The 24,981-nt window shown below is 34.5% G+C and overlaps 2 protein-coding genes across 2 annotated transcripts; both read right to left on the bottom strand.

Moving 5' to 3' along the window:
* Positions 1 to 221: 221 nt before the first annotated feature.
* LOC126695585 (nicotianamine aminotransferase 1-like) lies at positions 222 to 11,923 on the bottom strand. The gene is made up of 7 exons (XM_050392400.1): positions 11,552 to 11,923; positions 4,886 to 5,225; positions 4,222 to 4,440; positions 4,005 to 4,064; positions 3,098 to 3,253; positions 2,924 to 3,017; positions 222 to 708 (listed from the first exon to the last, which is right to left on the bottom strand). The coding sequence occupies exons 1-7, from the start codon at positions 11,719 to 11,721 to the stop codon at positions 590 to 592; spliced, it is 1,158 nt and encodes a 385-aa protein (XP_050248357.1). The 5' UTR covers positions 11,722 to 11,923; the 3' UTR covers positions 222 to 589.
* A 7,007-nt stretch (positions 11,924 to 18,930) lies between these two features.
* LOC126695583 (nicotianamine aminotransferase 1-like) lies at positions 18,931 to 24,225 on the bottom strand. Its single transcript, XM_050392398.1, has 7 exons — positions 23,806 to 24,225; positions 21,317 to 21,656; positions 20,888 to 21,106; positions 20,561 to 20,620; positions 19,899 to 20,054; positions 19,718 to 19,811; positions 18,931 to 19,283 (listed from the first exon to the last, which is right to left on the bottom strand). The coding sequence occupies exons 1-7, from the start codon at positions 24,075 to 24,077 to the stop codon at positions 19,159 to 19,161; spliced, it is 1,266 nt and encodes a 421-aa protein (XP_050248355.1). The 5' UTR covers positions 24,078 to 24,225; the 3' UTR covers positions 18,931 to 19,158.
* Positions 24,226 to 24,981: the final 756 nt, after the last annotated feature.

The following is a 24,981-nucleotide window of genomic DNA, read 5'->3' as shown; positions in this document are numbered from 1 at the left end:
TATATGTATAGATGAAGAGTTACCCATGAAAATGCAACTTTGAAAAGTCAATTATGTTGGCACAAATATTTTAAAACATTGTTATGAAAATTACTAGCTGTTAGAGACAAACAAATTCATTTCCCTCATTTTTCTATAAAATTCTGCAAAAATAAACCTTCTGTATGTATTTTTTTTCATAATTATTTTCCTGTTTTGATTTTTTAAAATTAGGTAATACGTGTCAAGCTCTTAAGAAATGATCCGTAATAATCAAACATCACAGGACACATGGAGTTCAAACATCTGATAACTCCTTTAAGGCACTAACAGCATGAAATCATGCAACGCAGTGTTGCTGATCAACTGTCACCAATACCAACGGCATGTGAATGTGCAACAAGAAGTTGCTGATTACAAAGGCATCACAATCCCTTCCTCGTTGAGTAGTAAAACATCAAACAGAGGATTTTATTAACGAATCCTGCAACAATTATTATTCTTATCATTCATGGAAACCACAATGAGCAACCAGCTTGAGCTTGAGATCCAACGCGTAGTTGTTGATCACTAGTTTACTACTGCTCGATTTTGTAATTTAGGCGCAGCTTTATTGTTTCTTGGCATGCCTTTGACAGAAGGCTTTAATTCTCCTTAAGCCATCTTCAAGAGTTGAAGGCTCAACTGCAAAAGTTATGCGCAACCAATTCTTCATCCCCAGGGCCACCCCTAAAAAAGAGACTCGAGTACTATTAGCGTCAATTGGCAGCATAATCAATTAGCATATACAACTGTGGATATTTACTGAATTCCTAAACCCATCCCTGCATATCATTACAATCTTAGCCATCATTCTGTCTTCTAAATCATCTATGCTCATTGCACTACAACAGCCACCACCCATTCTCTCTTATCTTAGTTTTGCCAGGCTTTGGTTATAGGTAGATAGCTTATTTTACTATATATTGAACTTGCTTGGTTTTGTTGGATTAATGGGGCTCGTTGGATTCTGAGTATTGAAAATTTTAGATGGGATGGAGATTGTGACTAATATTTTTATCGTGTTTCAAATATGTGACGAATACAAGGAGACATGATGTTCCAGGGCTGGAATGATAACAGAGACACCCACTTAACCCTATGGCGCCATTACCATCCTAATAAGCATTTTATGTACCAAGTTTCTTGAAATACATGTTTCATGGAGATTTCTTCCAGCTAGGAATTTTGAAAAGCCATGACTATGGCTCAAGTGTCTAGGAATTTTACTTTTTCAATAAACATTTGGAGACACAATTGAATATAAAGTAACTGCAATATGTCCACGCTCCTGCAACAATACAATATAAATATAGAAAATAAAAAAATCAATATATAGAGACACATAGTGCAAGAAAGTGACCAATCCAACATGCATACTATTGTCTTGTAATGGCAACATCTAGGGATTTCAAGAGGTAGGTAATCACTGTTACCTTGAAAGAGGTATCCACGATGCCACCATTAAGAATGCATTACAGAAGCTGTTTTCTAGGTCAAACGTGGATTGTGGGTTAATCTTTCGAGATTTTTTATTTTTTAATTTCATATTACTTCGCGAGATGATCTATTAGTAAGAGATACCCGCGGGGGGGTAAAAGGGATCGATCCACATACACTTGGTAGCTGGGAAGCATGGGTGCGCCTCTAGGGGCGGCGCCCCCGCACCCAACACACATAGCCGCACCATGCTGCTGTCGACGCGGTTGCATGCGCATCCATTGCAATTTTTTTTTTCCGATTCCGATTTGGCCCAATACAGGCCAATTCGGTCCGAAACGTGTCAAAAGACTCAAAACAGCCCCATATCAATCCAATTTGGGCCGAAAAAAGTAAAAAAAGAAAAAGAAAAGAAAAATACACTATTTGACTCTAGTTTAAAGGAAAAAATAAAAAAACCCTAAAACTGCATCTTAAACAGTGCGGTTAAAAGGGATTAATCCACGTATACTTAGTAGCTAGGAAGCACGAGTGCGCCTTTAGGGGCAGTGCGCCTGCACCTGACACGCACAGCCGCACCGTGCTGCTGTCAATGAGATTGCACGCGTGTCCATCGTGATTTTTTTTTTTTCCAATTTCGATGTGGCCCGATATAGGCCAATTTGGTCCGAAACAACCCCGAATCGATCCAATTTGGGCCAAAAAGTGTTTTTTTTTTTTAAAAAAAAAGCAAAAAAATATGGCAAAACGCACTGTTTGACTCTAGTTAAAAAAAAAAAAAAAAAAAAAAAAAAAAAAAAAATGCATCTTAAAGTCTCTCATTCTCTCCATCTCCCCTCTCTCTTTTATTTTTGAACATCATGGAATGGTTAAGTATTTAGTATTCACTTTATTATTTACTATTACTCTTAAATTGGTATTTGTTTACCATTATATGAAAAAATATATGTAGCAATATATAGAAAATAAAAATAAAAATATATTTAATAATTTATTAATAAACATATTCTACATCACCCACATTCTACTTTTTTCAAAAATTGCTAAGTCGCCACACCACACCTGAACCCAAATCCACATCTGAGCTTCCTAGCTTGGTGGTGAAATGTCAAAACATTGAACGGCCTAAATATCTTAAATACCATATATACTAAGATTTACGTACTCTCCTTTTATTCATTTTATTTTGTTCCTCATTATTTCTAGACTCCTAGTTCACCACGCCATGACTTCTAAGCCTAATGATTTTTAAATGCATGATATTAAGTACAAAGACCTTACCCCACCAGCCTACTACCCATATTTTCTCAACTAATGCAGATGTATGAAAATTTACAAAGCAGCCAAACAGTCTATAAGGTCCTTTTTTTTTCTTAGTTAACCAAGGCAAAAAAAAGACTGGAAATCTAAACTTGTGACTTGGGTTTTGTCCAGCTCAAGAAATTTTAAAGGCCTTGTTACATACCTGGTAAAACAATAACCGAATCCTCTTTAGCCAGCTTGAGACAGAAGTCCATATCATCAATTATGTCTTCCAATAATGATGGATTTAGCTTAACCTGTGATGAAATTCCTAGTAAATAAGATATTCAATACTTAATTTTAAGGCACCAAATTGTCCAAGATTTGATGTCCTTACCATCACAAACATGGATCCTTCAGGTTTGTATGGGCAAGTAATGCAAGGGATCTCCATAATTCTATCATAACATATATGTGCAGCCTCCCTTAGGATGACAATAACTTTTGAAAAGAAATCCTCACCTGTCTTTTCAAGGATCTGAGGAACCGCACCCTGATACATAAACAACATTGTTATATTTTCAAGAGAAGACAAAAACAGATGGATGATTATTGTATTTCATTATTACTATGTCAAATGTTTGAAGTAAAAAAATAACTGTGAGAGAAAGGAGCATTAATATGTGCAGATTTAGAAGAACATAAGCTACATACTGAAAAAGAAGCAAAATGTCATTCTACTAGGACTCAAATATATAAAAAGTAGTATGTAAAAATAATAATATATGCAAAAATTTAAAATATGAGAAAGTGATATAACGAAAATGGATTAATGAATAACCATCCTATGTTTGATTATACACCAAGAAGTTGGTCATCAGTATCTTAAGGGACGCCAGAGGGATCACATTTTTAGTATGTTAAGGATATGGAGTACAAGCCACTAGAGTAAGATTTTTAGTACATGTCCTATCGGGCCAATGAGGTGTCAGGGTGACTAATTTACAAGCACCCGTTAATTATCAGGATAAATTTTTGGAAGTGTCCACATAGATGTAGATTCACTTTTTACTTCAGGCCGAAGAGCTGTTCTACCAAACCACCAAGAAAATAATAAAAGCCAAAGTTGGGTCTAAATTGGGCATTTTCATGTTATTTCTCTAGTCTTCAATTACATGAAATTCTTCTATTGTCTTTCAGATGAATTTGCTCCAGCAAGAATTCAGGATAAAAATACAAATTAAGTTCTGAAAGTGCTTGAGATAGGAAAAACTGTTGCATTCTTTCACTACGATTTTACAAACCTGAATGAATGTCGGTGGACCAGATGTCAAATTGAGACGGCCCATAATGCATTCTACAATCTGAGAGGAAAAGTAACAGATTTGAGAATGCCAAAATATGTCATGTTATTATTCATCCAATAAAATGTAATATTATGCAGAACCATTATTATAATTCTACTATATGTGTTTGCAGATGTTCAATTTTAACACAAAGAGAGCGAGAGGGAGAGATGACCTTAGATTTTTGAAGGATGCCATTAGGATCACTTGTCACAAGCCATCCTAGTCGCCAACCTGGTACAAGCCATCTCTTTGATATAGACCCTAGTGTGATAACAGGCACGATTGATCCAAATACTCCCATCGGCACAAATGGATTAGTTCCGAAAGAGAGATGGTGATAAACTTCATCCGCAACCACCAGAATGCCTAGCTTTCTTGCTGTCTCTGCAATCTAATATTCAGAAAATCAACCACCACTGTGTTGGGCCAAAACTAACATTAACGCTCTAATTACAAAAAGGTTTTACTTATGAAAACTCATGCTGATTACACAAACGTATGAAGAATGAGCTCCAATGTCCAAACAATTAAATACACCATTGTGTTTTAACATGTAAGGCAACAATATCACATGAGAGTCTAGCAACATATACTAAAATTAATTGTTGTTAAGCCATTAAAAAATTTATGTAATTCCTCTTATGAACTCATAGACATTCTGATATTCTCATAACAAATTTGACTCTACTTGTGATAAGACATTGGGTCAAATGAAAAATCAGTTAGATGACATTAGGAGGTAGAGTTGTGGATTATGATTAGAATTGATGTTAAGAGTTAACTTTGCCTACTTAAGTTTATTAATTGTATGTATGAAAAAGGAAGTTTTAACATGCCTTCTTCAAATGTTGATGTGTATAGACACTTCCACAAGGATTGCCAGGGTTTATGACAACCATGGCAACAGTATTCTCATCAGCAAGAGCTTCAACACCTTCAATGTCAACCTCCCAACCCTTTTCGGGAATGAGATCAAAATAACGGACTTCAAGATTGTTAGATGAGGCATGAGCATCATAGGATGGGAAGCATGGTCTTGGAAGCAGAATGTTGGCACCTGGGCAAGCAAGGACCATCAGTGTTACTTCAATTGCTTGGATGCAACCAACTGTGAGAAAAACGTCATCTGGTGATAACGTGTATGGAAGATCACGAGACAGATAATCTGCGATAGCTCTGTTACAATTCAAGCATTAAATTAAATTAGATTAACATTGAATACATGACACAATGCAAATACACATTCTCTGTTTATCTTTTTTCAATAGACTCATAGCATTATTATGAGAGTTTGAAAATGGCCAATACATTTTCCATTGAATTAAGTGAGCATGATCATCTTGTTGACGGTTGTACAAAAGAAGCTAACCATCAACTTGTATAAATACAATGTATACACTGCAATAGGGATTTTTTATGAATGCTGATCCGCTTGTAATAGACAAAATGGATCCAGATGTTAATGGATTATTGCTCACTTTCAATAACTGTCGAATACTTGCATTAACATACTTTCAATAACGGAGTACTAATGCACGTGATGATTTTATTATTTTAAAAAAAATCATTATTTAATAAATTTTACTCATATTTTGTTTTCAAAAAATTTAGTAAGTTCTCCTTTTCATTCTACCCATTCTCTGTTCTCTGCACTTAGTACATTAACTTTGGTATGAATTTCCTCTCACCTTCAGAGTCCCAAAAACATGGTTCAACATAGTTTTTTGCAAATTAAACGTACTAGATGAAAACTTGCAATTATAAGTCCTATTTGGTTGTTGTGAAAATTGAGCAAATCATAAAGAAAATTACCTTTCTTTTCATTTCCTAAACTTTCTCCGCAACCAAACAGAAAAACTTTGCTACTTTAACTCAAAGAAAATAGCCCCAGAATTAATCCAGATCCCACTACCACGAAAACAACTCAAATTCAAAAAATCGAACAGAGAGCCAAAATGCGCTAAAATATCCCATTTAAACATTGTTCTGACAAACACCTTATGAGCAACACATTCATATTTGAGACTACAATTTTTATAGACACAATTCATCCATATCCGAACCCCATTTCCTTTTACGATACTACCAAAATTATGTTGCAAAAACAACATAACTTCATTCCAATGTCAACAAATCAAACAAAACTAAAAAGTGTAATGAAAAGAAACTCAAAGCTACATGCTTATGGTTGACCTATCAACGCCACAACAGAGAGGGTTTTGCTCTCGTACCGATCAAGCTCCACCTGAAATCACACCTACACCTATGACATACCGGGCCCATGTGAGAGTTCACTCCATCGTTGAACCTCGCCAACAAAAAGTCCAACATCAAACTTGTACGCCACCATGAGCTACCCAATGCCGTCCTCAAGCATGCCAGTAAAGTTGTCATTCCACCTTATTCTAACAGTAACACACTAACACGCCATTCTAAAATCGGTGTCATCGATTTTCATGAGTTATAAAGATGGAGAGCCAGAAAGGAGGAGCAGTAATGAGAGATAGAGATGATTTATTTTAGGATATGAGCATTGTTTATTATGCACTGCGTATCGAAGATAGCTCCTTTTACGGTGTAAGATTAAATCTCATATTTCTTATTCAATTGGAGGGGAGGCTACCCTCGTACTAGAAATAGGGCAAGCCGCAGGTCTTACAGAGGACTTACATTGGACTTATAAATCACACACTAAGGAGGACTAAATTGCCCACCAAGGAGGACTACTAGTAGAGGGACTCGAACCTAGGCCTTTTGGGTGAAGCGTTCAAGCCTTACCAATTGAACCAACCCCCATTGGCCACATTTTCAGTTGATAAAAACATAAATGTGTGTAATAGATATTATTCCTAAACCTTGGATTCCAGGCCCATATTAATGTATTGAATGCAAATGTATGGAATTACGGGATGGCAAAAGGTCAAAAACAACCTGCCTGAATGACCCACCATACTCCACTCCACCCACACACACAGATTTTTCACCCGAAGAGAAGATGGGGGAAGAGACACCATCATCTAACCCCAACTCATCCCATTACCATTCCTATCAAAATGGGAAGAGAAACTTATTAGAATGACCCATACTTGAATTTGACCTAATCCAACTCAAGCAGGTTGAAATAAGACCAAATCGCCTTGCTCTAGGGTAAAAATTAGAATTTTTCCAAATTTAAGACAGCTACAACTAGGGCACTAAACCGGCCAAACTTTTTCAAGTATTAAATATTTGACCTCAGCTCAACAACAATGGTAAAATGTACAATCAAACTTCACTTAAAACTCAAACCAAGCCTATAAACAATGTTCAAACTCAATCCAAAGCATGATTTCAATTATATCACATTTTAAAATTGAAATTGTGTTTTGAAAACACAATTCCAATACAAAATTTGATTTTTCAAAACACATTTTCAAAAAGAAACTATCCACCAAAATAATTTCGCCATAGCACTATTTTTAATAATTATAAATAAAATAATATTATGTTTTTCTAAAAAACCCAATCTCACAGAATCACAATATCCTCAATAATAATGTCTGTTGGATCCTTACTCCCAACTTGATGTTGAAAAAAAAAATTTGAATGAAATAGACAATTGGACTCTTTACTATAAAGAGAACAAATCAATATTAATTGATGATAACACATAGTGTTTGAAGGAACTCGTAATAAAGTTGCCCCCTAACAAAGGAAATGGATTTGATCTGATGATAAAGAGCCATTATTATGAGTGAACGTTATAAGTTTAAGCTCTCTAAAAAAACAATGGAAATGGGCTTCAATATTCCTCTAATTAATTTTTTGTTCTGCTAATAGTGTTTTGTATAATTAAAAATAAAACGTTTACATAAAGAGAAATGACTATGTATATAAAAGGGCACGTTATTCTCATGAAATTTCAATTATCTTGATATGACCTTTTTCTAGATCTTACAAAATTAAATCTGTCCAAACACATGAACAGAAAAAATCAAGTATGGATAATAGGAATTTTAATCTGTTTTAATCTAATAGGTTTATGACTCGAACTCAATTTTGACCAGATCAGACCAATTGAACAGGTAGTAAGCCCAAACTGACCCATTTATCAAGCTTTTATTATAAATGTTTAACCTAATTTTTTTTTTTTATCGACACATTTTTTATGTATGTTTGAATATTAAAGCCATATTCAATTTTCTATATTATAGATAAAAATGCTAATGACATTTTACTCGTCAACTTGAGTAATTCTCAAATATAATTGTTTTCAATATCGGATCTAACACTAACATTTAGGTTTTTTGTAATAAGTTCTGTAGGGACTCTATTTCAGCCTAGATCCAAAATGTATGAGATACTGGCCCAGTGAACCCTATACAATAAATTTGTAGAGAGTGGGTAGAAGAACTAGACTTTAGTGAATGAGATAACAGTTATAATGAGTTTCCAAGACAATCAAACAGAAACAAACCAAGTTTGTACAAGAGAGTTTGTCCTCGGCACAATCCGAGGAGCTCTGTTCCAGTATATATTGGATGATAATGATTACAGGAGTTGTTGAGATTACTACAGTGCTTTCTCTTCCCCTTCCCTCTCCCCGATCTTTGGGGTTTCTACCCTTATTTATACTACATATCTTCCTTCATCTCTCCCCTACACGTGGATAGTTGATGGTTTATGCTGATACTTGTCCCATCAGCCCTCTCTAGAAGTATTCTGGGGTGGTTGTAAAGCTATAATAATACTGTACAGAGGTCACTTCCTCATCAATGCAGCCAGGGAGTAAGCTGGGGTGCATTCAATGTGGTGATGACAGCTTTTTCCAAGATATTTTGGGATTCTTCTCTGTCTTTTGTTCCTGCAATGCTTATCCATATTTCCAGAATTTCATGGATCGCACCTCTAGATGGCAGGCACCTCTACGGACCTCGGCCTTGGCTAGCCGAGGACAAATTCATCCTCAGCATAAACTCCTAGGCCATTATGTTCAATATTGTCTTCCTTATCCATTAGTATGGATTTCCTTCGCTATACTTACCCATCCTCAGACGGCCCCTTATCCTCGGCTTGAGCTTTAAGCCCAAAACTCAATTGTATGATCTAGGCCCATGACCCCACAAGTTCATTATAGATTTTCTTTTTAATTATTTTCTTTTTTCTTTCTTCACTTAAGCTATATTTTATTCTTAAAATTGTATGTATTGTACGAGTTTGAATTAATTTTTTAATTTTAACTTTTTAGCTTATTGCTTATATACAACTTTTTCAAAGCTTTGATTTTTTTTTTTTTTTTTTTTTTAAGTACGACCATAATTTTGCTACCTTTCAAAAAAAAAAAAAATCCAAAACAAACTTATCAGTTTATAAATTATTTTACTTTATTTCAAGCTTCATCCATAAAATGTATACATAATTTATTTTTCCTTTTTTTTGGAATTATTAGACTAATAAACTACTAGAATTAATTAGTCAATTACAATTAAACTTAAGGATTTATGTAATTTTTATCTTTGAGAATTTTTTTTGTTCTATTACTTGTATTTAAAGAAATACAAAAATAAAGGTTCAAAGGTTTAAAAAAAAATTATTGATAATTCTTGCTTGATCTGACCTATCAAAGATAGGATATAAAACCCCATTTTAGTCCAATTATGTTTTGACCCAACGCAATCAATGTCCACCTTTCTCGTTGCACATCACAGTTTTGCTTGCATATGCGAGACGGTGAGAGTTCGCAAACACAAAGACTAAGGGTCTGTTTGGATACAGCTGAAAACTGAAAACTGAAACTGAAAACTGAAAAACACTGTAGCAAAATAATTTTTAAATGTGTGAATAGTATCGTGGGACCCATTTTTAATGAAAAAGTTGCTGAAAAGTGAAATTTATGGGTCCGTGAACAGTATACGATGTGCTGTGATTGGCTGAAACAAATTGGAAAAGTCAAAATTTGCGGTTACTGTTCATTGAACAGTACATGAACAGTAACCACAGCACTCAAAAAGCTCAAAAACGCGTGAAAAAAAAAAAAAAAAAAAAGAGGGAAAACACAGACGCAAACGCCCTCTAAAAGTACAAAACTGATCAACACATTGCCCAGTTTAGTGGTAAGGGCTTCAGTCAACATGCCTGAGTATGGTTCAAGTTCCCTCACTAGTAACATAGTGGGGCTCCTTATACCTCGTTTACAGATTGTTTACCTAACTCATAATATGGGGTCTCAACGCAGGAGTGGTAAGGATACTATTATAGTAATGCCTAGATAGGAAAGTCTCATCGATCATCCCCTCTAACCATTTTTAGTTTACCAAAAGTAAAACTACAAACCACTCGTGACTCGTTGATCATTCACGTTACTGTCCCTACCAATTGTTAGACAGCGAAACGGGCAACAATATTGTTCGGGTCATATTTTATACTTTATTGTAATTGGCTAATCTTTTAACAAAATACACCTTACTTGTAATTGGGTAGATCTAAGATGGGTTTAGTACTTTAAGAAACATGTTGTTCAAGTCAAGTATTAAAGACATGAAGATTGGTCCAAGAAACAAGTGAATAAAAGTTGTTCATTAAGTCTCGATAGATGCCTGCTATCAAGACTTAATATGAAGCTCGATAAATAGCTTGACAGTAGCTCGATCTATTGAGAATTACGATTTCATAATTTCTAGTTCTAAAATCCGACCTAGACTTTTGTATTTGTTTAGGGTTTTTTTTTTCTCACAACTCTAGACATATATAAGACTTATTTTAAGAGCCATCATACGTGGACACAGAGACCAAGAGACTTATTTTCTTTGTGTGAAGTTACTACGATTGTACACTATAGGGTTTTGTAACCAAGTGCTTCTTGATCTTCATTGTTGATGAAGTTAAGAACTTTGCAGCCAACGATATCTATTTAAGTTGCTAGAGTTAGTCACGTACTGAGATCCGTGCAAAGCGTTAGTCACAAATTGGAGGTTTGTGCATCAAAGAAAAGAAGGCTACTACAACATCAAGTCCAATTAGGTATTGGAGCAAAGATTCAACTATAGGTTGGTATTTCGGGATAGAACAGAGTAGTTGGTAAGATTCCTTATACTTGTAACAGTCTGATTGTTGATTAGTGGATTTTTAGGAGTGGTAACCTTAAAATCACTCCATGGGGTTTTTGCTTTACGAGGTTTTTCCTATTTATCAACACATCACTGTGTCTAATTGATTTTCCGCTGCACTTAGTATTTTTGGTGATTTGTTGGTGTCTTCACATTTTGCATACAATTAAACTTAATTAATCAACTTGGTTAATTATTCAATTAACCGGATCAAGCTATCTTAACCCAACAAATATGAAAGTCAAAGATATACAGTCATAGTAAAAACTAAAAAGAAATAGAAAGTGAACTAAACTACCAAAAAAGGAAAGGAAAATATGAAATTCATCAGAGTACATGGTTCTAATCTAAATCTACCTGAAAAAAGACATAATAATATAGTATGTCATATGTAGTAGTAGTACTAGTATTATTTACCTCCTTGTGGGAAGGAGTCCAGGCTTTTGGTGAATAATAATTAAATTCAACGGAGCGGACAGCGTCAACAATGGTATCTTAGGCAATTGTGGTGGTCCGAAAGCATGGGAAAAGCGAGGGGTCGCCATGGCCAAGAGGCACAGTTGGCCTGGGATCATCTTTGTCAACATTTCTTCTTATATTCAAGAGAACACCATGAACGGTGGTGGTTCCCGTCGTTGCTTTGAGCTTTCCGTCCCCCAAAAAATTCATCTTTCTACTCCGTTTTCCATTTCTTGGTTCAGTTGGGTTGGGTGTGAACTGAGTGAGTCATATATACATACATATATATTGCTTTGACTTCGATGCTGTCGGCCTGTCACTCGTAACTACATATATGCACGAGAAATTTTTGGTTCCACCGGGAGGACCACTGATGTGGTCCTCCCTGCTCCTGCCAACCAATTAATAAGTGCCATGTGGCCATTTTTCTGATTCAGGTCCACATCAGCAGCAACCCATGTCCTTTAACTCTGGTTAACAAAACCAAACCAAGGTTAAAACAAAAACAAAACTTACCCAACCGGAAAGCCAAAATCAAACACGCCTCTTTCTTTCTCTCTCCTTCTAGCTCTATTACCCCAATTCTCTAGAGAAGAAATCCCCATCCCTTTTCGTATGAAATTGAAATTCAAGCCGTGGCTACTACAACAGCGACAGCAACGGCAACAATAATGATAAAGATGAAGATAAAAATAGTGCGATGTCTTTCGCGGAGGCGAGGAGGCTGATAAGATTGGTGAACGTGGAAGCGTGCGAGAGCATGGGCGTCGCTAGATCCACCGCTTTCGCTCAAGTTCTTGACGAAGCTGGCGTCATTCTTCACTTTCGTGATAAGGTCTACCTTCATCCCGATAAGGTCGAAATCTCTCTCAACTAGCATCTTTGCCGAGAAGCAAAGATAGGACCCAAAGCCAACAAGCTCCGATCGGTTTTGGTGGTCATGGGAATTTTGGGTTTTGGTTTTAAGACTCATGCCCCCATTCGATCTTAACAGGGATGTGGTTTATGAGATGAAGGCATACATATATATATATATATATATATATATATTTTTTTTTTTTTATGGAAATTTGAATGTTGTTGTTGATGCTGCGAAATTGATATCCCAAAGTTTTGAAGAAAGATTGTATCAGTGGCTTTGAAGGCAATGGTGTGCATTAAGGTGTGTTGGGTGATGCATAGTTGTGTCCGTTGAGGGGTGCACTGGGGTGCGAGGGCTGCTGCTGTATTGTGCGTGGGCTGCTGCTGTGAGGTGCGTGGGTTGCTGCTTCAGCATGTACCAAAAAGTTGAGCACTTGGTTGGGATGGTCAAGGGAAGTTAGTTAGTTAGGCAATTAGAGCAGGGTTGTTAATCATTGGGTAGTAAATTAGTTAGTTAACATGGATTCTGTTACATAAATAAGCTGGATTGTATTGATGAGGGTCATAAGGAATAACACATTTGATTTCACTTGGTTCCTTTATTGCTCTATTTTTGGTGTTTGAATCTCTCTGTAAATTTTGTTCATTTTGGCAATAAAATTTCTCAATTCTTGGGCAGCTTGTTGTTGAGTTGGAGCTTATTCCCAATTAAGGTGCTGATTCATCTTTAAAAAGGGACATGGAAGAAAGAATTCTAAAACATCATTTCCCTCCCAAAACCGGGCCACACACAATATCTAATAACAGGATCATAAGTATATTAAAATAACCACATCTATGAGCAAAGAAAACAAATTGAACAGTGCCTTATCTCTTCCAGCAGTAAGCAAGATCCCAGTCGTCCCTAATATAATTAATGTACTATTTCTTTTAGTTAGCGCATTCATAGAAATTGCATAGCTGCATAAACTTGGAAATAAAAAAAGGGCATACAAATCACATGCTACTTGCATGCAATTAAAACATTGGGTAACAGATAGAAGTTACAAGTAATATAGAAGATACAAATATATCAAATTAAAATTAAAGTCTCTCTCATATAGGCATGTAAGCAAAAACATAAGTACATGACAGTTTCACACCGGCTTCATTACAGGCATCAAAGACTTGTAAAGTCCACTCCAATAAGAAATCATCCAATTTCTCAATATCACATTTTTAGAGTACATGGATAAATCTACACAATAGGAACATTCCGAAACTAAAAATGTCATAATAACTAGATAGGAATTTCCATGGCAATTGTTCAAAAAATCACTTTCCAGAAATTTTATTTCATGTTGTAGTGACTCCATCTTACAAATACCATCCGCCATGCACATAAGGCACCAACTAAAACCCACGCACCTCACAGCAGCAGCCCACGCACAATACAGCAGCAGCCCGCGCACCCCAGTGCACCCCTCAACGCACACAACTATGCATCATCCAACACACCTTAATGCACACCATTGCCTTCAAAGCCACTGATACAATCTTTCTTCAAAACTTTGGGATATCAATTTCGCAGCATCAACAACAACATTCAAATTCCCATAAAAAAAAAAAAAAAAAAAAAAAAATTGTATGCCTTCATCTCATAAACCACATCCCTGTTAAGATCGAATGGGGGCATGAGTCTTAAAACCAAAACCCAAAATTCCCATGACCACCAAAACTGATCGGAGCTTGTGGGCTTTGGGTCCTATCTTTGCTTCTCGGCAAAGATGCTGGTTGAGAGAGATTTCGACCTTATCGGGATGAAGGTAGACCTTGTCGCGAAAGAGAAGAATGACGTCGGCTTCGTCGAGAACCTGAGCGAAAGCGGTGGATCTAGCGACGCCCATGCTCTCGCACGATTCCACGTTCACCAATCTCATCAACCTCCTCGCCTCCGCGAAAGACATCGCACTATTTTTATCTTCATCTTTATCATTATTGTTGCCGTTGTTGTCGCTGTTGTAGTAGCCACGGCTTGAATTTCAATTTCATATAAAAAGGGATGGGGATTTCTTCTCTAGAGAATTGGGGTAATAGAGCTAGAGGGAGAGAGAAAGAAAGAGGTGTGTTTGATTTTGGCTTTTCGGCTGGGTAAGTTTTGTTTTTGTTTTAACCTTGGTTTGGTTTTGTTAACCAGAGTTAAAGGACATGGGTTGCTGCTGATATGGACTTGAATCAGAAAAATGGCCACATGGCACTTATTAATTGGTTGGCAGGAGCAGGGAGGACCACTGATGTGGTCCTCCCAGTGGAACCAAAAATTTCTCTATATGCACAGCCCAAAAACAGGAAAGTGGGGCTGGCAGGGCAGGTTGGGAATATTCATATAATAAGCAACTACGTACCCTATGATCAGACGACGGATGCTTGGATGGGAAGCAAGCTACCTTGACCATCTTTCTAAGTTTTTAAAATGAATTAATACAGCAATATATATATATATATATAATATGCAACTACGTACCTTGTGATTTGATAACGGATGCTCGGATGAGAAGCAAGCTACCTTGACATCTTTCTAAGTTTTTAAAATGAATTAATACGACAATATATATAATTATATATATATATATATATATATATATATATATATATATATATAAAAGAATATTGAGAGTTTACATGAAAGATAAGTAATCATTGCATGTTCTTAGTGCGATGGTTACTCTACAAGTATAAGTGTTTGTGAGGGTGTGGGTGTGGGGGGTAAGGACTGGAGTTTAAGTCTCTAAGAGGGAGTTTCACACATATATACACTTAGATTATGTTAAAATAGAAATTCTATCATGTAAAAAAAAAAAAAAAAAAAAAAAAACATGAAAGATGAGTAGTTAGTGAAATATTTAATCTCACATTGAACATGAGAGACTTTTTTATTTTATTTTATTATGGTGATTAATTAGTTAATATATATTGAAACAGATTTTCGACTAGATATGTGAGCAATGGATAATCAATTTTGTTACAACAATATTCTATAGACTTGCTCTTGGAGTGGATTAAGTTAATTAGCAAGTAAATCGCGTGTTTAAAACACAATTTCAATTATAAACTTAAAACTGTAATACATCAAGACATCACTATAAAAAATAGAAGAAATGGAGATTGGTTTTTGTAAAAATAAAATTGAGTTTAACAATTTCAAAGTGAGTCTTAAATGAACTTTCTATTTGACTTTTAAGTCATTCACTTTTTTTTCTTTTTTTCTTTTTGAGAAAGAAGTCATTCACTTAAGTGAACTCTTTAAGTAAAATGACTTATGGTGTTCCTTCAACGAGATATAAATAAGTGTTTGAATTATCTTTCATGATTAAGGATATATCAGTTTGTAAGACTTATATAGTAAAATTTGTACTGGCATTATTTCATAATTTAATACCTATTCATTTTGAGAAGAAAAGAAAATATATCTAAATTTGAGGGGCTAGTTCTATATATGTACATACATGAGTGAATGACATTTTTAACTTGACTATTTAATCGATGCTCCCATTTATTTTTCAGTTTATAATTTTTTTCACTTATGCATCATGGATTCCACTTTTCATGATCTTCTCTACCATTGGATGTCTGACTCTTTTTTTTTTTTTTTTTTTTTTTCGTCTATGTTAAATTTGTATGGAGGAAAGTATATCAACAATATCTTACAAGCCCTCTTTTTTTTTTTTTTTTTTTTTTTTTTTTTTTTTTTTTTTTTTTTTTTTTTTTTTTTTTTTCAGGAGCCCAAAAAAGAAGAAGAAGACGAAAGGCCTAACATAATTCTCTCAAAAATATGTATGTGAGATTTAGAGGAAAATTGACGTTTAATATATATATATATATATATATATATATATATATTTATATAAATAGGTAAATTTGAGAGAAAATTTAATTAGATTTCAAATTGGAATTCAATTAGAGTCTAATTTCATGCCATGTAGTGTTCTATCTAATCTAAGTTTTTAATTTTTTATGTTAAGTGAGTTAATTCAATGTAAAAATTGGATTTCAATTAGAGTTTAATTTTGTGACACATTTCCCATCTAATCTAAGTTTTTTAATTTTTGTGCCAAATGAGTTAATTTAGTGTAAAAAACAAGGAGTTCAATATATATAAAAAAAAATAAAAAAATAAAAAGCCATAAAAAACATAACCATATATCTAACTCTATGTATAAAATTAGAGGAAGAGAGAGTTTGAATGATTTTATATTTATGAGCAATTTTTTTTTTTTTTTTTTTGGTATAGCTAAAACCAATTCAAATTTATAAATTATTTATGTAATATACTATGATTATGTATAGTCCATTGTTAACTAGGTAATACATACATTTGCTTTTTTAAATTGAAGTTTATAGAAAATTCAGTTAGAATCAAAATTGGATTTTGCTTTTGTTAGCTTTCCATACAAATTAAATTGTTTAGATTTTTGCTATTATTTTTTCTCTTAACTAATGAGCATATTTTTTTTATACTATTTCTATTTAGATATTTTGTATGCTAAGATATTAAATATAACAAACTGTAATTAAGCTAAACAATCCAATGCACCTATCCCCATTCAATTTAGAAAATACTATTTGACCAATTTATTATTTTATTTTGTGTTATATTTAGTAGAATTTCACATAAAATAATTGTGAATTGATATTGTATAGGTAGTATCCACTAGTAATTTTCAAAATTATATACGTAATAGCAATATAATGAGAAACTTTTTTTTTTTTTTTTTTGAGAAAAAACTTCATTGAATATTATTAGGGTAGGCTAGTAAGGTTAGCCTGAACAACAAGTAATAGATCTGGTGGCACATCTTCCATCCAGATTTGCATATGATTGAGGGTTTTTGACTTCCTCGCTAGAGAGTGAGCTAACTTATTACCCATGCGATGTACAAGAGAAGTTTTAAAAGTTGAAAGGAAATTATTGAGGTATACAATGTCTTGCACTAAATGTCCATAGGATGTAAAGTTTCTGCCTTCTTCTAGCAAAGCCTTGTGTAGCATTTCAGAGTCCCCTTCAAGTATGACGTGGTCAACGCTCAGCTCCATAGCAAGTTCAAGAGCTCTCCGTGCTGCAAGGGCTTCAACCTCAATGACTGATATTGGCAATGGAATTTTTTGAGACAAAGATGCCATAACTCGGCCTTCCTTGTTTCGTATGACAACACCCAATCCTGCACTGCTATCATCGGCAAAGGTGGCACCGTTGAAGTTGATCTTGTACCAGTTATCTTGGGGCGGAGTCCATGTTGTTGCCTGCATTCTCCTCTGTTTTGTGGACGTCATGGGGCTGGAATGGGACTTAAGTTGTCGCTCCCGAGAGTGTTCCAGCACCTTGTCCAGAGGGAGTGTTGGTTTCTTGAGTCGGAGATTATTTCTCCGATTCCACAGGTTCCATAACACCAAGGAGAAGAGTGCCGGATCTGCTGTACTTGCAAAAATAAAACCAATAAAGTCAGTGAAACATGTGCTCTGTTTGAGAGTGCCTTGATTCCACTCCGGTATGAAATTTCCGAGAGATTACAAGTCGGGACAGCGGTAGAGTGCATGTATAATATCTTCATCTTCCTGTTTGCATATCTCACACCATGCATCCGTTGTTATCTTGCGTCGAAACAAGTTTGCTTTTGTGGGTAGGGAGTTTTTGCAAGCTCTCCATAACAGAGTCTTCACTTTGTTTGGAACTTCAAGAGTCCAGATTTTGTTCCACAGGTTTCAGAGCTTGGATTGATGACTGACCCGGTTGTTACACTCTAGAGGCTTCCTGTAAAAACCGGTATCCCGACTTGACTGTGTACCTTCCGTCCGGTGTAAATGGCCATATAAGGACATCATCTTGAATGGAGCGGCATAGGGGGATGGTTTTTATAATTGATGCTTCAAAATCATAAAAAACTCTGTCAACTAAATCAGCCTTCCATATTTTTTGCCCCTGGTCAATAAAATCTCCAACCTTAGCACCTTTCCACCCAACCACTACAAGCGTGATGATTCTAGGAGTATGTTTAGTAGGCAGCCAGTTCTCCCCCCAAACATTGACAGATAGGCCTGACCCTATTCTCCATGCTGCACCTCTCTTGATAACATCCCTCCCCTTTAAAATACTCTTCCAAGCATATGAGGCGTTTGCCGGATTTTTTGCTTCCATGATTGTAGAATTTGGAAAAAACTTCGCCTTAAAGACCCAGTAGAATAGAGAATCCGTGTCATGAAGTAGACGCCAAGTTTGTTTGGCTAGGAGGGCATCATTAAACAAAGCAAGGTCTTTGAAGCCCATACCCCCTTGGCTTTTGGTTTTACACAATTCTTGCCATTTTACCCAATGAATTTTCCTATTATCACCCTTTTGACCCCAAAAAAATCTGCATATTATGAAAATTGCAAGGAAAAATTATTTTAATACCTCCAAATATTCCGGTCGAACTATGTCATGTATGTTTAATAACTCAAACTAACGTCAATAGTACCACTATAATTCATCATTCCTGTGCATAAGCACAAAATACATACTAGTGCAATAATGGGAAAAAACAATTAGTTTTTTCCTTCTCTTCTTCACTTTATTTTCTCTTGTAGAATATAAATTACCAATTAATTGTTTCAGTCTCTCACTTTTTGCATGTGATTTGAAAGGAGACTGTTAGTCTTTGCAAATACATAGAATTTGATCGCCACCAGCACTAAATCTTATTGTTCTTGGCATGCCTTTGGCAGAAGGCTTTTATCCTTGCAAGGCCATCTTCAAGAATGGAAAGCTCAATGGCGATAGTTATGCGCAACCAGTTCTTCATCCCCATAGCCATCCCTGAGATAATGCGTATTGTAAATGTCAAATGTGTCACTCAGCTAACACCATTTTAGTGCAACAAATCCCAATATTTCCCTCCCCCCCAAAAAAGGAGAGCTTAAACAAAGGCTCTATCCCTTTGAGATCTATATAAACATAAAACATACTTGTAATGTGCATAGATATATATATATATATATATATATATACACACATACTTGAAGTCATACTCGTTGAGAAGCTGAAATGCATAGATAAAGAAAGATTGAAAGCAAGTATAAGACAATGACCTTTAGGTTAATTGACAATGTTTCCAATGGAGATGTACAGGATTCAAACTTTATTCCCTCCACTTAAGATGCATCAATAAAGCATTGAAAGTGTCTTGGCATTTATAAACCGTGATGAATTTGATTTACCAACTGAAGACTCTTAGACTATTTGTGTCTTACCCGGTAGAACGATGACTGATTCCTCTTTTGCCAGCTTGAGGCAGAACTCCATATCATCACCGATGTCTTCCAGTAGGCACAGGTTGAGCTTGACCTAAAATTGAAAGTTGGTAACTAAAAGTATATGTATTTGATTTTTAACGAAGGGGCACAAAATATGCTAAATATGTGATTCCCTTACCATTGTGTACATGGAACCTTCAGGTTTATATGGGCAAGTAATGCAAGGGATTTCCTTGATTCTCTCATAACACAAATTTGCAGCTTCCCTTATTATGTAGATGATTTTTGAAAAGAAATCCTCCTTTGTATTTTCTAAGATTTGAGGAATTGCCCCCTGAAACATAAATCAAATTAATTATAATTGTACGAGAAAAAGGTAAAGAATACATGTGATATGTATCATTAGTAGGCTCAATGTCTACAAACAAAATTTAGAAGCAGCTGGGTGGCTGAATATTTATGCAAATTGAAGTAGATGATTCGATTGAAATTTCTTTTATGATGAAAATTTTGCAAAAAAAAGTGAAAACATTGAATAAATAAATTTTTAAAACATTACTGTGGGAATATGCTTTTAGTAAGAAAAATCTCAACTAAATGAGATCACATATATAGGCTAGGAAATTCCAAGTTACATATTAAAAAGGGTAACAGCTAAAAATTGAAAATTTTGCCTTACAAACGATGCTACTGTAACTGTTACATAATATTGTTGTAGATCATGCATTTGATTTTTTTAGGTGGGCTGTTATAAACTCTAGTAGTGCTTGAAAGGATGAAAATATATAGCTAGTAGTCACTCCAGTATGCTCTTCACTAATAGCATCTTATATTACAAACCTGAATGAAGGTTGCAGGATCAGAAGAGACATCAAGGCAGCCCTTAATGCTATCAACAATCTGAGGAAGAAAAAATGACAAAAACTCCATGTAAACAATAATGCTATCCATTAAAATAAGTACAAGGATGTTATATATAGGTTGCAGACTCGTTAATGTCATTGCATATGTATTTCATGAACAAGTTCTATATAAGGAGATCCGTAGTGTTTAAAACATTGGAAAATTGTTCTTACACACTTATTGATATATACTTCATACACACAATGTCCATAATTTGATTAATTTCATGTGTTATATCCACATTTTGTACGGATGTTCACATACCCCAGTTTTTCGAAGGATGCCATTTGGATCATTTGTAACAAGCCAACCACAACGCCAACCAGGTACAATCCATCTCTTTGAAATAGACCCTAGTGTAATAACAGGTGCAATTGATCCAAAGGTCCCCAGAGGGACAAAGGGATTACTTCCAAAAGTGAGATGGTTATAAACCTCATCTGTAATCACCAGAATCCCAAGCTTTCTTGCTGTCTCTGCAATCTAAAATTCAACAAACCAACTTCCACTAATACTGATTAGGAAATTGAAAAAAACAATAGTATTAATCAACTAATAATAATAATAATAATATGTAAGATACTGATATATTATGTGAGTAAATATTAATTCTAGAAAGGATCTAATCCTCAAACTCGTGTAAGATTAGTACAAGCTTGTAGCTTTTAACATGAAAGAAGTAATTGAACTCACTTTCTCCAAATGTTGGTGTGAGTAGACATTGCCACAAGGATTTCCAGGGTTGATGATCACCATGGCAACAGTGTTCTGATCTGCAAGAGCTTCAACAGCTTCAAGATTAACCTCCCAACCCTTTTCAGGAAGAAGATCAAAATGGCGAACTTCAAGTCGGCTACAGGCAGCGCGAGCTTCATAGTATGGGAAGCCTGGCCTTGGAAGCAAAATGTTGGCACCCGGGCGAGCAAGGACAGTTAATATGACTTCTATTGCTTGTGTGCATCCAATTGTAAGATAAACATCATCTGCTGACAACTTGTATGGGAGGTCCCGAGAGAGATAATCCGCTATAGACCTTTTGGAGTTAATTAATTAAATCAGACTAATCTGAATGGTAAGCCATTAACTAATGAGCACTTTTTTTTTACACCATTTCATGTATATATATATATATGATTCTTTGCATTGGCAGCCACAGATAGACAGCATTCCTCTTTCTAACTTTGTCCAAAAATAACCGTATTAATTTTCCTTTTTAGAGTAGGGAATACCATGTATATATATATATATGGAAGAAAATAAAGGTTCCTCTATTATATCTATAATTTTTTGGGTTAATGATACTATGATATGATTGATATCCATCCTTGAATTACTACTTTTATGTGACGTGAATTACCAGGCGACAAAGTTACCATCAGTACAGGTGGACTATCCAAAATGACAAAAGTGAAGATTAAATAAATAAATAAGAAGAAGAAAGACTCATCATTTGCCATGTAACATGGAGGAATTGTAGTCAAATATAAGATAGTGCTGCCTAATGTGACCCTATGTCACAGTCTAATTTGAAAAAATAAAATTACTAGAAAACTATGGTGTTAATATTCAATATCACTAGAGTTATGAGCGAATATAAAAAAAATTTACTGTCATGTGTAACCCTGCTATTAACTGTTCAAGGTGATTAAAAAGAAAAGAAAAGAGGAACCAAGGTTATACCACATGACATAACATAAAGTACTATCACATTTAATGTAAATACTTTCTTATATGACACTATAACAATCTTAACTTGAGAAAGAAATGTTAGAAATCATAAAATTATTATGTTTAACGTGACTTATACCAACAATGGATTTGAAAAAATTATTATGACGTGAAATCCTACTGTTGTTTGTCCAAAAAAAAAAAACAAACAAAACAAAAAAAACTAAAGAGAGAGAGAGAAGGGAGGGGTCCCCACGTGTTCTAAATTTCAATCACCATGTGTTAATCTAACGTTATTTTCTATCTAATCCATAAATTTATATTTCGTTTAAGTTAAAAATACTTGAAATTTAGACATTTTATGAGAAGATAGTTATTGATTTTATATTTTGTTCCCTCTTAGCATAAGTTACCAATAAATATAATAAAGTTAGTACATGTGTTATAAGGGTTATCATACACCCAAAAAGTTATAGAGGCATTGTATTTAATGAATTAAAGTGAAAATTTAGAGACATTGCGAAAGTTCTCTGTCAGTTTACCTTAAACATGCAAACCTACTTTTACAAATTTTCACCATTTTATCTATAGGGAAATACTTAAGTAGCTTCGGAGTACTACTCCAAGCTCTTGCAAAAGGGGTGGATCACACTATTAAGTCCACACCTTTTGTGATGGTCCAGAGCAGTAATCTAGGACTACCTAAATTATTTCCTTTACCTATAACATGAGACCTTTGAAAATAGTACATTCATATATAAAATACTAGCCTCATCACACACATTCTGCATGTGCGATATGACTCTCTTCTCTCTTTTTTTCCAAAGTTTAATGTCATAATTTTTCAATTTGAATTTTTCTATTGTTAGAGAGGTTACACAGAATTTAGGATTTTGAAAATGAGTAAACTGTTAGATTTAGTGTGCTCTAATTTTAGGGAAAAATGTATCGAACATATGTGCGATATATTTATATAGAGGGTGCTAATTTCAGTTTCTCAATTAGTTTTTTTTTTTTTTTTGAATTTTTTTAAATTACAATTTTAACCATATTTTTCTATTTTTTAGGAATAATGATTATCTAATTAGATTATGGCAATTTTTTGAAATCATAACTAACTTTTTGAATCTTCTTATCAAAACATTAATGGCCTGTTTGGATGGAGAGGAGAACGAGGGGGAGTAGAGGGGAGTAGAGTAGAGTTGGCTAAAAATAAGCTAATTTTGTGCTAAATCTACTCTTCTCTCCCTCAATCTAAACGAAGCATAAAGAAAATAATAATAATGTGAAAATGTGATGATGCAAACAGATTTTGGGCTAATAACACTTTCAATTTCATAAGCATGGAGGAGATGCATGAGTTAATTACCCAGAAAAAGAAAAGAAAAAAAAAAAAGGATAATTACAACTTTGAAGGAACATAAAATTAAAAAGAATTTGAATCAGCAAATCCATGGAAGAGTATAATTTTATATAAAAGAAATAATCGATATCACATTTATAGAGTTACGTACCTTCTCGCTGGAAGAATGCCAACAGTTGGTGCATAACAATTGTAGTTAGCTGTTCGAAGGGCATCAACAATGGCATCTTCGGCAATGCCAGTGGTCCGAAAGGATGGAAATGCCGAGGGATCTCCATGGCCAAGAGGAACTGTTGGTCTATCATCATCTTTGTTGACATGAAACATTAACGAGTTGAGAAAGCCTCGAACAGTAATCTCAGATGCAATCTTCAGCTCTTCGTTACCCCTAAACCCCCATATCTGCTTTGTCCCGTTTTCCATTTCTTTTTGTTTTTGGTGATCAAGTTGAGTTATGCATGTGATTTTATAGCCCAAACCTACTCACACTTATCTAGGCTTTTTAGCTCCATCTTTCCTAAAAATTAGGTCTAAGCAACAATCCATTCAATCCCGCACCACCCCGCATGGATTTGATATTTATTTTCAAGTAGATTCAAGTCATTCAACTATTAAAGTGGAGAGTCGGGTTAGCTAGCCAATTAGACTGCCAAGACTATTGGACCCCCACATATATATATATATATATATATATATATATATATATATGTATATATATTCATCTATTGTTAGACTGTTAGTCTATATATCACATCAAATTTAAAGGGTTTTTAATTAAGTACTTCAAAATGTTATACTTGTCCTACATATTCGTAAGCATATATACATAGATATGCTTTAAAGCCTTTTTTTTTAATTATTTATAGAGAAAATGTTAGAAAATACTCACACTATAAGATGTATGTACTTTAATGTATGAAAAAGTGGACAATTTTTATGATTTATTTCCTTTAATAGTTTATATTTTTGTTGCAAGTCCTTCAATAGTTTATAGGATTTAGAGGAAATAATTTTTAAATTTATTCATAAATGATAAAATAAATTTTGAAGTTTAGTATACAACACACAACAAAGCCTAACCAGCCCAATTCGTCGAGTTGAAATTGCTCAAACTTTCAACCGACCTATCATTTTTATAATTTGGTGGGTTGGCGGTGATTTGGAATTTTTCCAATCCACTAATGGCAAATTGGTTAAAAAAATTTAATATTGATATTTCATTTATAATAAATAGTCAAGATTATGCCATGTCATAAATCTACTACCAAAACTCCTAATAAAAAAAATAAAAACTCTTAAAATTGTACAAAATATAATCTATAATTCT

The sequence above is a fragment of the Quercus robur genome, chromosome 8, assembly GCF_932294415.1.
Source record: "Quercus robur chromosome 8, dhQueRobu3.1, whole genome shotgun sequence".
Classification (NCBI taxonomy): domain Eukaryota; kingdom Viridiplantae; phylum Streptophyta; class Magnoliopsida; order Fagales; family Fagaceae; genus Quercus; species Quercus robur.
Note: the sequence above shows the minus strand (reverse complement) of the source record. Positions and strands in the feature narration are given on the sequence as shown.

Bases quoted from the DNA above. Each gene is read 5' to 3' on its own strand.
- LOC126695585 (XM_050392400.1), bottom strand. From the start codon at position 11,721: ATGTTGACAAAGATGATCCCAGGCCAACTGTGCCTCTTGGCCATGGCG. The intron at 4,065-4,221 runs GTCATCTCTCCC...TTTTCCTCTCAG, and splicing joins GCATCCTTCAAAAATCTAAG to ATTGTAGAATGCATTATGGG. The intron at 3,018-3,097 runs GTAAGGACATCA...ATTTCATCACAG, and splicing joins AAGGATCCATGTTTGTGATG to GTTAAGCTAAATCCATCATT.
- LOC126695583 (XM_050392398.1), bottom strand. From the start codon at position 24,077: ATGGAAAACGGGACAAAGCAGATATGGGGGTTTAGGGGTAACGAAGAG. The intron at 21,657-23,805 runs GTACGTAACTCT...TAACTCCAAAAG, and splicing joins GGCATTCTTCCAGCGAGAAG to GTCTATAGCGGATTATCTCT. The intron at 19,812-19,898 runs GTAAGGGAATCA...TTTCAATTTTAG, and splicing joins AAGGTTCCATGTACACAATG to GTCAAGCTCAACCTGTGCCT.